The sequence below is a fragment of the Leopardus geoffroyi genome, chromosome B4, assembly GCF_018350155.1.
Source record: "Leopardus geoffroyi isolate Oge1 chromosome B4, O.geoffroyi_Oge1_pat1.0, whole genome shotgun sequence".
NCBI lineage: Eukaryota > Metazoa > Chordata > Mammalia > Carnivora > Felidae > Leopardus > Leopardus geoffroyi.
The window spans coordinates 134,127,170-134,142,558 of NC_059341.1; the positions used below are offsets into that span (position 1 = coordinate 134,127,170).

The following is a 15,389-nucleotide window of genomic DNA, read 5'->3' on the forward strand; positions in this document are numbered from 1 at the left end:
TCCACATCCTTCTCGCTGCTTACCCTCGTGCTTTATAATCTCTTCCTGTCTGCTTCCCTGTTTGACTGACTCTAAGTGTCGCAAGGTTTTATTCCCTATTTGTATTTCCAGGAAGTAGGGCAGTCAGTGCCTGGTACATGAGAGTGACTCAAAAAAATATTTGTTTAATAAATCAATGGCCAAGAATGAGTGCTGGCAATGTAATTGTCTTGAAGAATTGACTTTTATTTTAAGTTAAATTATTTCCACACAGACATTAAACTTGAGCTTTTCTCATGAGCAGTTTGCTCTTTCTAGAGCCATCACTGAGTAAACTGTGTTCGATTTTCATTCATGAGAAAGGTGTCAAGGAAGGATTCCATTCACATTCATTAAGCTGACGCTGCAAAAGAATCATTGTTTAGTGTTGGCAGAACACATGCTTTGATCATCCAGCCTTTCACCGTCTGGAGGACAGCTCTTTTAACAGAAACCACATTGTAAGACACATTTGACATTATTTGGGTTTGTCACTTACAGCTGGGGAAAGCATTGACTTCCTGTATAACTTGATCTTCAAAATGGCATTCTAAGAAATATTTATAATGTTATAAAATTTAAACTGCATTAAGGAATTAGTATGTGGAGACAAATCAGTTCATTCTTGGTTAAATGGAGTTTTAGAAGAATTGCACAGTAGACTTGAGCTCTGTAATAATTAGTATAAGGAAACACATTTTAAGGTGCTGTCTACTACAAATTCACTACAGTAGAATTAGCTTGGCTTTTAGTGCAAGAATGTAAGGAATGCTCCAGGAGGTCATACAACCAGATCATTTAACTCAGTCTGGCAATGGTGTGATGCAATCCACTATGAAGTGGGCTGGTTAGCTACAGGACGTACCCTCCAAAGATGGACAAGTTTTCATGAGCGCCCAGAGGAGTAACTTGGCATGCCTACCAACCACAAATAATCAAACATCTTCTTTTCTATTACAAAGTCAGAGAACCATTAAAAGATTAACATTTGGGAAAAGGGAGTCAAAATCATGCATGATCTCAATCACGATGATGGTGACAGTGGTGGTGGTAATTATAAGCCCTATTAGAATTCTGGTGCATTTCCTTTTGGATGTTTTTCTTACGCATGACCTTTTGTGGTTTTGTTTTAATATTATAGGGCATGTATAATTAGGTGCCCTCCTTTATTTTCCTCTCTTACTAGCAGAAGCAGTTTTCCGTGTGGCTCCTAATCATCATTTCCAAACTCTCTAAAAACCCATTTTTCTATTCAGCCTATCCAATCTTTTAGGTCAATCACTTCCATAGACGTGTTAGTTACTATGTAAAGAAATACTTTCAACAAAGCAATCTTTATTTGTCCAAAATTTACATATTTCATCCATTGCTGTATATCATACTTTTTCCATGAACTTTGATTAAAAATAACAAACATTGATGAGCATTGGCATAGGATATCCAGTTTAATCCTTATAATAACCCTTTGTATGGAGATACTATTATTATCTCCATTCAACAGATAAATAGAAAACAGATCACACAGCCAGGAAGTGGCATGGCTTGGTTTTAAATCCTGCCTTCCTGCCATGGCCTCTGGTACGTCTGATGATGGGCCCTTGAACTTTTGCTTTCTAGATTTGAGATCAAGTGTTTGAGTCCATACTCCTAGGGTAACCTTTTTGTCTCTGTGGCTAATTTCGTTTCTAGGCTACATCCATTTGCTTTCTAGTCAGATCATCAAAATGACAAACAGCATTCCTGGTACAGATACTTCATCATTTAATGAGAGTGGAATGCTTCTGGTTTTAATTTTTAGTGTCCTTCATAATTATGGTCATGTAAGTTATAACTGGACATATGGCTGTTGTCTTTATAAAAGGATGCCCGAACTGACTCTTAGTGTGTTTTTTTGTTTGTCTTTTTTTTTCTGGATTTGAACTATGCCTGTGTGTCTGACAGCTTGAATTATTTGAGTTATCAGAATTAAAGTAGTCTTATAATATCAAACTAGAAAATAAATCTCATTCACTTATGTCTGTTCATTTATTTTTCAGGTCACGGAACAAAAAACCAAAGGTAAGATTGTTTTGTTTTGTTTTTTTCCTTTTGAAGTTGTTGGAGCCTTCTGTGTTTAGATTTTACATTCTTGCCAACTCAGCCTCCAATCCACTCAATTAGTGAGAGTGGGTGCAGAGTAATTAAATTGGTTGTTTGCGGCCACTGAAGAGCAGTAATGATAAATTAAAAGTACTTGTAGTAGTGTTTCTGGTTGGCCTTAATTTTTTTAGGAGGCAAAAAAGATTAATACCTTGTTTGGAAAGTATATGGGTCATGATTTTGAACTGAACCTTTTCAAGCAAGCCACTAGCCCCTAATTTACAGATGCACATTGCAGAGGATTTTTAATCATCTTGATCCATGACATGCATTGAGCCTAAAAGGGAGTGTTATGTCTAGGATAGTCACATGGTCTTCTGAGCTAGAGCCTGGAATATGCTTTTTTTTTAAATAATGCATTTTAACTCTGTTGCAAAATAGTGATTGATGTATTATAAACAGAAGCAGATAGATGTTCCTCACATCATCCTCAACCTAATGGTCTCTGTGTTTTCAGATCTCTCTAATGTTAATTTTGATTATGCAGTCTTGTCTGGTGCTGGCCACGCTTTTGGTCGGTTCCCTTTCAGGATGGTAGAATTGAGACCAATGTTCTAGCTCCTATCCTTGCCCACTTAAATGTGTGGTTCTCAACTAGGGTACTTATTAAAATCTTTTGCATAGACTCGTCAAAGTACACAAGCATGGACCTCCTCCCAGATCTTCATGGTCTCAGGCCACAGCCCTGGCAGATGTATTTTGAGAAGCTCTACAGGTGCCCCCAGGACATGTCCCAGGTTAAAAACCACTCCCCCAGATGAAGGGAATCACATAGGACTGTGATAACTCAGAGGAAGCTCAGAATGATGGATCAGCCAAGATGTGACGGGAGGCCTTCTAATGATTGGTGTCTTCATTGTTTTACTTTCTATTATTGGACTACCAGGCCAAAGCCTGTCACACAGTGATGGAGAACTAATAAAGACCGTGCTAGTTTGTAAGGAAACTTAGTTCTGGGAAACAAATTCTCAGATGTCTAGACATTACTGTAATGTATTTCTAACCAAAAGGCACTTTCAGGGAGAATGTAGTCTAGGACCTTGTAGTGATTTAGAAAATAAACCGATAAACATTATTAGTTACGATTATCTTAATTACTTAGAACAGTGTTCTTCCCTTGTATTTTCAGGCAGTACCAACCCAGAAGTGGGCTTTATTTGGAAGTGTGTTTATAAATTACTTGTTTGAAATCCAAGTTACACTTTACCATAAAAATAGAGTTCTTGATAGTGGTATAGTGTCCATATTTTCTAAACCAACATACTGTCTAGGAAAGGATTTGGACACACAGTGTTTATATTAATAGGCCTTTTTGGTGATTTATGGGGACAACAGATGAGAAAATTAGCATTTTCCTGGAAATTCCAGGCTCTGTGGTTGTTGGAACGTGGTGGTTTGGTTCCTGGGCCTGGCCACAGCTCTTAATGTTCATGAAGCCATGTCCCAGCTAAGCTGTGGAAGCAAGTTGCCCTGTATGGTACGTGGTGTTTCTTTTGGAAAATCGAAAACCCATTAAGGCATTCTTTCTCAGATTTTTGTTTCTCTAGGTCTATTCTCAGAAACGCATTCCTCTTCCGAAACTCTACCAAAATCTTAAAAATCAAACTTTCTTTTCTACTTACTACTGAATTTTCTTTCCAATTAGGATCTTTCTCATACCTACCATAAAATCGAATACAGCCTCACAGTTTCCATACTCTTCCCACCCCACCCCCACCCACACCCCCTTGAAAAAATTAAAGTAAAATAATCCTAAAGAAAGATGAGCACCTGTTTCGGGTCTCCTAAGGAATGTAGTTAGTAGAACCACGGAGAAAACAGAGTAAAAATAAAAATGATCTCTGGAGTATATTAGACCGTAAGTAGAAGGAGAGGGAAAATGCAGATTTTGGAGAGACTAGGACAGGATTTCAAGTGGAGGTTGTATGAAGACACGGCCTAGCACTGGGCCTGACCTTTCTGATTTTTTACCCCACTTCAACCACATCTTTATGTTTGTTCCAAGAGCCTGTCTGCACTCTAAATCCCCTTCTTCACTTCCCTCAGCTGATGTTTCTGGGTCCTTTTCCTCTTCCCAAAGATGACGCCTTCCTCAGGCAGTCTCCCTCTAACTCTGCATCTGTCCCTCTTTCCCCAGTAGACCCTGTAAGAAAAACGGCTGTGTTGGTGCCAAGTCTCTGTTTGTACAGAGGACTGAGATCAGATTTGTCCATATTTCAGAGAAAAAGTAGATTCCTTATACGTTCTGTCTTTACCTTCCAGTATTTAAAAAAACAAAACAAAAACACAGAATTCTGGAGAATAGGGCAGGATTTCAAGTGGAGGTTCTGTGAAGACATGTGGACCTACTGGCCTGCAAACAGTACACAGCACTTAAGGTAGAGGCTTTGTTGGATGTTGGAGTTCGAATTGCAAGAGTCAGGGCGCCTGGGTGGCTCAGTCAGTTAAGCGTCTGACTCTTGATTTTGGCTCAGGTCATGATCTCACGGTTCATGAGATCGAGCCCCACATTGGGCTCTGCACTGACAGCACAGAGCCTGCTTGGGATTCTCTCTCTGTCTGCTCCTCCCCCACTTGTGTGTGCGCATGCACACATTCCCTGCCTTAAAATAAGTAAACGTTTAAAAAATAATTTAAAAAATTAAAAAGTTAAAAAAGGATCTCAAGAGGCTGTGGTGTTGATGTAACAGACCAGGTATAACGGGGATGAAGGTAAGATTAGGGTAGGCTGTACACTGGAGGGGTCTGGACATAGCAATTTTGCCTCGTGAAAAAGCTGTTAGGGTCATGGTTGGCTTAATGGTGCAGTTATCAGTATGAAATGACTGATTTATAAAAATTAAGCTGACCTTAAGTGGCATTAGTATGAGTACAGCATCTAGGAAGGGATCTGCAGTTCTGTAACGGGCACCACACCGTGGAAAGAAGGAGATCGACTTCTGTGGAGCCTGTGCGGTTTGGGCCAGATTGGTCAATGAATTTGAACCTGTGTCATGTTTGCAAGGGTTAAACATGTAGGAATGTCTACCCCCAGGGGAAGTGTTCCTACCTGAGGAAGCTCAGGGAGTGGTCTTCAAAGCTTTGAAGGGCTCTGGTGCCTGACGCTTAGACGCTTGGTAAATGTCTGTCGGATGTTTTGTTCAGTGACACTTATTCTGCTACCGAAAGTACTGATGGTGAGAGTCAAAGCAACAGGGAAAAGCCTCCAGCCCGATATAAGTTGAGATTTTTAGGTATTATCATCTGCAGTAGCAATTCCGTGACCTTTACCCCACTGGGGCACAGCTGAGGGGCAGCACCTTCCCATCGGCATACCTGGTACATTGGCCACGACTCTGTCTTCTGAGTCTACCCCAGAAGGCATATTTAGGAGTGGCTGGTGGTGGTTGGGATAACCTTGAGTCTACTCTAATTTATTAAGATCTGAGGTGGATTTTTCCTTCCAAGTAAATAATTTACAAACGAAAGTACTCGCAGTATCCCTCACACTTGCAGAAACACCTCTGTATTCTTTAACACTAAGGTGGGCACCATTTGTTCAGAGATGCTTCTGGCTGCCACTTGAAAGTGAATGAATGTGAGGTATAAGGCGTATGGTTCAGATAGATGGCCACAGAATAGTCCAGATGAGAGGTAATGAGGGCTTGAACCTGGTTAGGAGCGGTGGTGATAGGAGGAAGGAAGGCATTGGAGAGATGTTTTGGTTCAGTGCAGAGTAATGATGATCAGATAATGACGACTTTTAGGTTTCTGATGCGAGGAGCTGGTTGGGTGATGACTCTGTTTCTTGAACTAGGAGATAATGGGGAGAGCTGGGAAACAAGTTTGAGAGTAAGGAGAAAAAGGGTGAAAGAGCGATCTGAGTTGGAAGTAGTGATTTGGGAAACACTTGGGCATACATGATCAAGTCTGAACGTGGGGGAATTTGTACTCAAGTAACTTAAATGTGGGAAGAGTGTAGGCCCACCTTCATGTTCAGATTTTTTAAAAAGACACAACTAGGGGCGCCTGGGTGGCACAGTTGGTTGAGCGTCCAACTTTCGCTCGGGTCATGATCTCACAGTTTGTGTGTTCGAGCCCCGCGTCAGGCTCTCTTTGGTCAGTGCAGAGCCCACTTTGGATCCTCTCTTCCCCTCTGCTGATATGGTGGGAAAGTGCTCTGAGGCACTTTTGCAGGGAATCTTGCACAATACATGTTACCCAAGTTTCTTTGATTATGCTGTGAATGTTGTAACGTTAGTCAAACTGGGTGTTCAGGCCTCCATGCTGTTGACTGCCCTTACTATGTCTTGCTCTGTTTCAGGGAATGAGTCCAGGTGTGTAACAGACGTGGTTAATGTAGAGTGGAGATTCTAGTGCTTTTATGGAAGGGCGGCCTCGTGGAAGCATAGCTCCTTCTATCCTAAAAACCATTTGGGAAGATCCCTCGCAGCCTTTGCCAACGTCTCATTTCTTCTCATAATAAGAGGAAAGGGGACTGGGAATGCCATCTGCTATGCAATCTTGCAAGCACAGAGAGAAAATGAATCATTGGATAACTCACCTGCACTCATTTATCAGTTATTTTTACCCATCAGCTGCTGTAAGGTCATACAGAACCTACTATATTGATAATATCATATAGTGACCAATTTATTTTCTTAAGAAATAGGTTTATTCTGCTAATCAGGTTGTGGATCCTCTGACCTCCCTTCCTTACTGGAAGGCCCGATACTGCCTCATGATTGGCTAAAATTAGACCAGGGGTTGCCTTGAAGTTACTTCAGGCTCTTACTCTTCTTTCTTGGTTACACCCAGTACTCCCCAACATCCAGTGGAGGTAGATTGGGTACCCTGATTTCTGATGATGCCTCTCTCTTCATAAAGGAGCCAGTTCAATGAGCAACATGCTGGCCCAGCACCATTGCAGTGGTCAGGGCAGTACCGCCCCGGAGTTGGCCCAAACATTACTCTGGATGTCAGGGAACTTGACCTCAGAATCATCCGAACTGTCAGCCTCAACGATTGTTTCTGTAATATTGCCAGCCTCTGTTTGCCAGGCAGATTTTCTTGGAAAGGGTGACAGTCTTTTGGTAGGATGAAGCAAGGGACATCAAGATCCAGAAGAACATTCTATGGAGGGCTGAGGGCAAAGCCCTCAACTTCTGCAGAGTGTCCTGCAGATTGTATCTTCATACGGTCGTCCTGCACATTCCCATACTTCCTATTTGCCCTTTTTAAAAGTAAGATAAAACATTAAATTCTTTAAAGTAAATAGGAAACATGCCTACATTGTGACATTTTTGTTTTAGATAAGAGTTGGAGTAAATATACAAGGTACCCTTAAGGCTTTTTTTTTTTTTTTTGACAAAAGCAAAAAAAAACCCCACAAAACCAAACCTTATAACATTTCTATTTGCACAGAATTTGCAAAGTACCAAGCAAGAGTGGTTGCGTTTAGGTAGCTGTAGAAACCCAAACCAAGTTGATTTTGTGATTCTCCAGGGCTGAGGTTTCCTGTGGGGGTCTACTCGGTGCCAGGACCTAAAAAATAAGATGAAAGATGGGTCCTTACCCTGGTGAGAGCCAGGAGCTTGTAAATGCGAGTTTCAATATAATATGGTGAATTTGTGGTAAAGAAAGACGGACAGTGTGTTCCAAGAGCACAAATGAAGGTGCTTAGCCTACTTAGTCCAGGGACTTCAGGAAAGGTTTCTCAGAGGTAAATCTTTAAGAATGTGGATAAAGGGCATTTGGGCTGAGAGCCTTGAACCTTTACTGAGGACTTGGCCTGGGGCCCATATGTACCCTTCGTCCTGCTAGGGAACCTTCCAGGGATTTAGGGAAGTGACTGGTGACTGCTTCCCCCTCCCCCTTAGTTAATGGACTAGAGTTCTGGGGTGTTGCTGTCTTTGAGTCCTTGTCACCCGCACTCCCCACCTCTGCCTGATCTCCAGTAAACTGAAGATGCAGGGGAGTTTAGAAAGACCACGTCCACCCACAGTAGGATGGAAGATCCATTACTGGAATTGGTCTCGTGTAAGTTTTCCGAAAAACAATCTTCATAAAAATGTATCGGACTTCAAAGACCGTTCCCCACTCTCTCTCTTTCAGTGCCCGAAGTGACGAAACCAAGTTTAAGCCAACCAACGGCCGCCAGCCCAATTGGCAGCTCTCCATCGCCACCAGTCAATGGTGGCAACAATGCCAAAAGGGTGGCAGTGCCGAACGGACAACCGCCAAGCGCCGCCCGCTACATGCCTCGGGAGGTGCCGCCGCGATTCCGTTGCCAGCAGGACCACAAAGTGTTACTAAAACGTGGGCAGCCCCCTCCACCATCCTGCATGCTCCTCGGGGGCGGGGCAGGGCCTCCTCCCCCCACGGCACCCGGAGCAAACTCCAACAACGCACAAGTGACAGGAACGCTGCTGCAGAGTGACGGTGGGACTGCACCAGGTGAGGAGTCGGGGTCGGGAAGTGATTTCCTGGCAGCTTTAAAGAGAGCGAGCACTTCTTTTGTACTGCCTGGTATAGAGTCCCCAAAAGGCTTTTGGGGTCACTCCCAAGACAGGAGAGGCTCCCTGCACGAGCTGTGTCCCAGCACTTGTCTTCTGAAACTGGGTTTTAGTGTCCAGTGTGTGCTGTTGGCAGGAGAGGCCAATGTGGCTGCCATACGTCATCCCCATTTGGGGCCTTTTTTCCTTTCCTGACAAGCACATGATAAACTCGAGCCTCCATGGTTCCAGCTGTCACCACAAGTGTGTGCCCAGGGTATGATTGGAGGTGGAGCTAGTGCAGAGGCTTGTTCTGAATCCTGGCTGCCCCTGTTTATGTTCGCAGAATGCTGCGGGGCAGAGAGAGAACCGTCTCTTCGATTACAGTATAAGATCTTGGGGGTGGGGAGGGGATACCAAACAATATCATTCTATCATTTTTTATTAGATTTTTTTAAATCATTGTTTCTTTAGAGGATTTTGAGCTCTGTTAAAAACTATATGTAGATATAAGGGATCTTTAGCTGAAGGGCTCTACTAGAAGTTTTGAGAGTTTTTAATAGATGAATACTAAATCACCTGATAGCAAAGAACCTCCAAACATCACCTCCCGCTTTTTTTAAAGCTTATTAACAGATGTCTGCTTAGCTCTTAAAAAAATTTTTTGAGGCTGTACTAGAAAGGCTTGAACATCATCAAGCCTTGGCAAGAACAGTAAATTGGTTATTGTTAACTGTAGCATGCTTCTAGTTAATAGTTCTGAGTTTGAACACAGAAATGCCTAGAAAATTCTATTACTGTCTCATGTGCAGAGTAAAAATGGAGACAAACCTCATGGTGACAGATGCTTCATACAGGCTTTTCTGTGGTGGCCCCTCAGTCCAGGCCCAAAGCAGGCAAGGAAAAGCTTCATGGCCCCTCATAAGCATTTGTGAAAGGAAGTATGTGAGGAGTGGTCATGTCGAGTGTTTCTGCAGCCAAATCTTGCCAGACCTGGACGCAGACATGGGTCTGGGTCCAGTGTGAGTCAGATTCTCTTGTTTGCATTCTTAAAACCAAGGAGGCCACTAAATCTGAAGAGTTTGAGATTCTCTGCTTCCCTACATATGGCTCTATGTAAGATTTTTTCAACTTTATATTGATTTAAGACTTCTTGGTTAAAGTAACTAAAACAAGTTCAGAAGAAATTACTGGGTTAAAAACATGTCATTTCTCCCCTCTCCCCCCAAATATGATAAATTCCTCCAAAATATGTGCTGAGCCAGACTAATTTATCAGATTAAGTTCCTTAGGCATACAAACTGATTCCTGCTTGCCTGCCCCAGCATCTAGCTGCGTGGGCGTTCATCATTCATCAGGTGCTTACTGAGCAGTGATGCCCTGGCCACTATGTGGAATTCAAACGTGAGCAAGATAGGGTCTCTGCCTAAGAGGGGGAGCTCTTGTGGAAGTCTCTGTGCTAATGTGGGGAAGGAAGATGTGACCACAGCTCCACAGCACTGAGCAAAGTGGCTCTAGACAGGGAAGGGCAATTTCAGATGATGAACTTAAAAACAAACAAAAAAAACTCCTAGGAGAAACGGCACTTGAACTAGGCCCAGAAAGATGGGTAAATTTCAGTATGTGCATTCAGGAGGAAAAACCAGTAGGTGCCAATGTGGAATGGTGCCAGGATGAGAAGGCACGAGTTGTGGAATGTCAAGTAGTGTGGAATGTCGACATCTACATAGAAACCAGTGGAAGATAAGATTAGAAACGTCATTTGGGCCCAGGTTGTGTAGCATCTTGATCAAACTCCGGGCCAAAGAGTTTAGCTTTATTATTGTGCGCTAGGAAACTGTTGGAAGCTTCCCCTACAGCAGTGATCTAATCGAAGCTGTGCTTTAGAACAATTACTCTAGCCAGGGGTGTTTAGAGTAGATTCGAGATACAAAGCAAGGTCAGGGTGTTACTGCATTGTCTCAAGATATGAGAAGGCCCTTCTCTGTCAATAGAAAAGACAAGGGGAGGGGCACCTGGGTAGCTCAGTCGGTTAAGCATCCAACTTCAGCTCAGGTCATGATCTCACAGTTCGTGAGTTCGAGCCCCACATCAGGCTCTGTGCTGACAGCTCGGAGCCTGGAGCCTGCTTCAGATTCTGTGTCTCCCTCTCTCTCTCTGCCCACCGCCCCCCCCCCCCCCCCGACTTGTGCTCTGTCTCACTCTCTCTCAAAAATAAACATTCAAAAAAAAAAAAAAAAAGACAAGGGAATAGCTTTGAGAGATGTTGTGGAGTTACACCTAGCAAATACACCAACCAGGCAAAATGAAAGAGGAGATGACTAAGGTGTGACACAGTTTACTAAGACAGGCAACTGGCTAGAGAAGGTAGTTTGTGGGGAAATGTGATGAGCTCTCTTAGGGGCACTTTGAGCTTGAGGTGTTAATAGAGCGCGCGTGTGTAGCTGTGATTGATGAGACCATCTCTTCCCCAGAGTCAACCCTTGGAGGTGCTGCTGCTTCAAATTATGCAAATTCCACTTGGGGCCCGGGAGCCTCCTCCAACAACGGCGCCTCCCCCAACCCAATTCACATCTGGGACAAGGTGATTGTAGACGGGTCTGACATGGAAGAGTGGCCTTGTATCGCCAGCAAAGACACTGAGTCTTCTTCCGAAAACACCACCGATAACAACAGTGCCTCGAACCCTGGCTCTGAGAAGAGCACTCTGCCAGGAAGCACCACTAGTAACAAAGGAAAAGGGAGCCAGTGCCAGTCTGCAAGTTCTGGGAACGAATGTAATCTTGGGGTCTGGAAATCTGACCCTAAGACTAAATCTGTTCAATCTTCCAACTCTACTACAGAGAGCAACAATGGACTAGGAAATTGGAGGAATGTGAGTGGTCAGGATAGAATTGGACCTGGCTCTGGCTTCAGCAACTTTAACCCAAATAGCAACCCATCTGCCTGGCCAGCGCTGGTCCAAGAAGGAAATCCTAGGAAAGGGGCATTGGAAACAGATACTAGTAATTCCAGTGCACAGGTTAGCACAGTAGGTCAGGCATCCAGGGAACAGCAGTCAAAGATGGAAAATGCGGGTGTTAATTTTGTTGTCTCTGGCAGAGAACAGGCTCAAATTCATAACACTGATGGACCAAAAAATGGAAACACTAACTCCTTGAACTTAAGTTCACCAAACCCCATGGAGAATAAGGGAATGCCCTTTGGGATGGGCTTGGCGAACGCCTCCAGGAGCACTGATGCCCCTTCACAAAGCACTGGAGATCGAAAGACTGGGAGTGTTGGATCTTGGGGTGCAGCTAGGGGGCCTTCTGGAACTGACACAGCCTCTGGACAAAGCAATTCTGGAAACAATGGGAACAATGGAAAGGATAGAGAGGACTCCTGGAAAGGAGCCTCTGTTCAGAAATCAACTGGGTCAAAAAATGACTCTTGGGACAACAATAACAGGTCTACGGGTGGGTCCTGGAACTTTGGCCCTCAGGACTCTAATGACAACAAATGGGGTGAAGGGAACAAAATGACATCTGGGGTCTCTCAGGGAGAATGGAAACAGCCGACTGGGTCTGATGAGTTGAAAATTGGAGAATGGAGTGGTCCAAACCAACCAAATTCTAGCACTGGAGCATGGGACAATCAAAAGGGCCACCCCCTCCCTGAAAACCAAGGCAATGCCCAGGCTCCCTGTTGGGGAAGATCTTCCAGCTCCACAGGAAGTGAAGTTGGAGGTCAAAGCACTGGAAGCAACCACAAAGCAGGAAGTAGTGACAGTCATAATTCTGGCCGTCGGTCATACCGGCCCACACATCCTGATTGTCAGGCTGTCTTACAGACTCTTTTGAGCCGAACTGATTTGGACCCCAGGGTGCTCTCAAACACTGGCTGGGGCCAAACTCAAATCAAGCAGGACACGGTGTGGGATATCGAAGAGGTGCCAAGGCCTGAGGGGAAATCTGACAAAGGAACTGAGGGGTGGGAGAGCGCTGCCACACAGACCAAGAACTCAGGGGGCTGGGGAGATGCACCCAGCCAAAGCAATCAAATGAAGTCTGGATGGGGGGAGCTCTCAGCCTCTACAGAGTGGAAAGACCCCAAGAACACAGGAGGCTGGAATGACTACAAGAACAACAACTCTTCCAACTGGGGAGGCGGCCGACCAGATGAAAAGCCATCTTCCTCTTGGAATGAGAACTCCAGCAAGGATCAGGGGTGGGGAGGGGGACGCCAGCCCAATCAAGGATGGACTTCTGGGAAGAATGGTTGGGGAGAGGAAGTCGACCAGGCGAAAAACAGCAGTTGGGAAAGTCCTGCAAGTAAACCCGTGTCTGGGTGGGGCGAAGGAGGGCAGAACGAAATCGGAACTTGGGGGAACAGTGGGAATACAAGCCTAGCTTCCAAAGGCGGGTGGGAAGATTGCAAAAGGTCTCCAGCATGGACCGAGACAGGCAGACAGCCCAATTCCTGGAATAAACAGCACCAACAGCAGCAGCAGCCACAGCAGCCACCGCCACCACAACCAGAGGCTTCTGGTTCTTGGGGAGGCCCACCCCCAGCACCTCCAGGCAACGGACGACCTTCCAATTCCAACTGGAGCAGCGGGCCACAGCCAGTAACCCCTAAGGATGAGGAACCCAGTGGTTGGGAAGAGCCGTCCCCACAGTCAATTAGTCGGAAAATGGACATCGATGATGGCACTTCCGCATGGGGAGACCCTAACAGTTATAACTACAAGAATGTGAATCTGTGGGATAAGAATTCCCAAGGGGGCCCAGCACCTCGAGAACCAAACCTGCCCACCCCGATGACCAGTAAATCAGCATCAGGTAGGCAGTGGCCTTTTTTCTTGTGAAAAATCCTAAAGCAGGGCATTATTATTAAGCTTCATTTACTCAGCCTTGTTCTGGAAATCTTTCCTACGTTAACCCTACTCTGCTGTTTACAGAATCTCCTTTTTTACGAGATGATAGCAATAACAGATGCTGGTGGTACATTTTAATGGTCTTTCTTGGCAGAAGCGAAAAGACGCCATCCCTGTGTTAGTCTCCCAAAGTTTGGGGGTTTTTTTTGTTTTTTGGGTTTTTTTGCTTTGTGGGGTTTTGTTTTGTTTTGTTTTTTTAATTGTATTGGTCTGCAGAATCCAAAAAATACAGCTCACTAAACAAACTACACTCCAGGTTTTAAAGTGAAGAATTAAAATAGTAGCAGAAATAGACCTGGTTTCCATTTGAGTTCTACCTGTGGACACATCCTCAGTGTTTCTCCTTCCCCAGCAAAGGGGAAGTATTTTGTTGCTCTTGCTGGGGCCATCAGAATGCTCTAGCCCAGCTGGGGTCTGGAAGGCTTCAGTCACTCTCCACATGATTTTTAATGATCACCTCTGGAAGTGGAGTGCTTTGTAAAAGAAATTGTTCTCTCCTGATAATCACTTGCTCAGAATTAAACTTTTCTTCTTCCTTTGTTTGAATAGAAACATCATACCTGATAAATTAAAAGTAATGCTGGTAATATCATCTTTGGCACTATCAACTTGAATGTCCCCAAAAAGCATAGAATTCAACAAATTAAGGGAATGCACTGTTCAGATGGAGTATTTTTTGTTTTTGTTTTTTAGTTAAAATTAATCATAGTTAGTTACCCACTCCCTGAGTAAGCCTTGGGGAGTGTTCAGTGAATGCAGTTACGGCCACTTACAAAATGATTGCTTTTAACTAGTTCTTTTTTTCCCCCCAAATATTGAAAAGTATGAGGGAGGAAATAAAGATTGTTCATTAAGTCCCTATCTAGCATAAAATCTGCTAACATGTAAAAAAAAATTATCCATATAGTAAAAACCTCCAAACTGTACAGAAAAGCAAAATGTAATATATAAATGAATCTTAGCCCCTAGAATCTCTTCCCACAGGTAATCTTTTAGAGTTTTGTGTCTCATTCAAAAATTTTGTTCCTTACCTATACCAAAATCTGTCCCCCCTTTACAGATCTGACACAGAAGGAATTGCTCTTCTCCGCCTTGCCTTTTTCACCCTACTTTAAAACTTTCCATGTTAGCATGTACGTTTTTGTCTTTTGTTTTGTGTACAGTATTGATTTCATGGATGACGCGATTGGTCGGACTAGCCCTTTTTTGATAGGTATTTAGGTTGCTTCCGAAGCGTTTTCAGCAGCGATAGAGCGTTGTTGTACGTGTCATTTCACGTACTTTCCAAGTATATCTATGGTATAATTTCCTGGCAACGGAATTACTGGGCCCGAAGTTAAAGCAACAATACCAGTTGCCCCCTGCGAGGCAACTGTATTTCTGTATTTGTATTTCTGCCAGCAGAACATAGGAGTGACTGTTCCTCTCACCTTCTCCCCACCCCCTACCCCTGGATGTTGAGATGTTTCATTTCACAAATCATTCTTAGAGACACATTTTCTTTCTTTACAGTCTGGAGCAAAAGCACACCACCTGCTCCAGATAATGGTACTTCAGCTTGGGGTGAGCCAAATGAAAGCAGTCCTGGGTGGGGCGAAATGGACGACACTGGAGCATCGACCACGGGCTGGGGGAACGCACCCTCCAATGCTCCAAATGCCATGAAACCTAGTAAGTTTAGAGCATTGTCTGTGAGGGATTTTCCATTAATTCGGGGGTCAGACATTTTGGTGAGGGCTGCTGTAATGTTTAAACTGTCATTTCAGTGAGATTCAGGACCGTGAACCTTTAATAGATGATTAGTAACAAGTGGCCGTGACTTAGCTTTGGGTATTAACATG

At 43.9% G+C, this 15,389-nt stretch overlaps 1 protein-coding gene across 10 annotated transcripts in view; it reads left to right on the forward strand.

Moving 5' to 3' along the window:
* TNRC6B (trinucleotide repeat containing adaptor 6B) overlaps nucleotides 1-15,389 on the forward strand; it is a 260,344-nt gene that overhangs the window by 187,964 nt on the left and 56,991 nt on the right. For all 10 annotated transcript variants that reach the window (XM_045465916.1, XM_045465910.1, XM_045465911.1 and 7 more), the window contains 4 exons: nucleotides 2,055-2,076; nucleotides 8,251-8,592; nucleotides 11,105-13,453; nucleotides 15,061-15,219. In XM_045465916.1, the coding sequence (XP_045321872.1) occupies nucleotides 2,055-2,076; nucleotides 8,251-8,592; nucleotides 11,105-13,453; nucleotides 15,061-15,219 (2,872 nt within the window). The remainder of the gene's footprint in view (nucleotides 1-2,054; nucleotides 2,077-8,250; nucleotides 8,593-11,104; nucleotides 13,454-15,060; nucleotides 15,220-15,389) is intronic.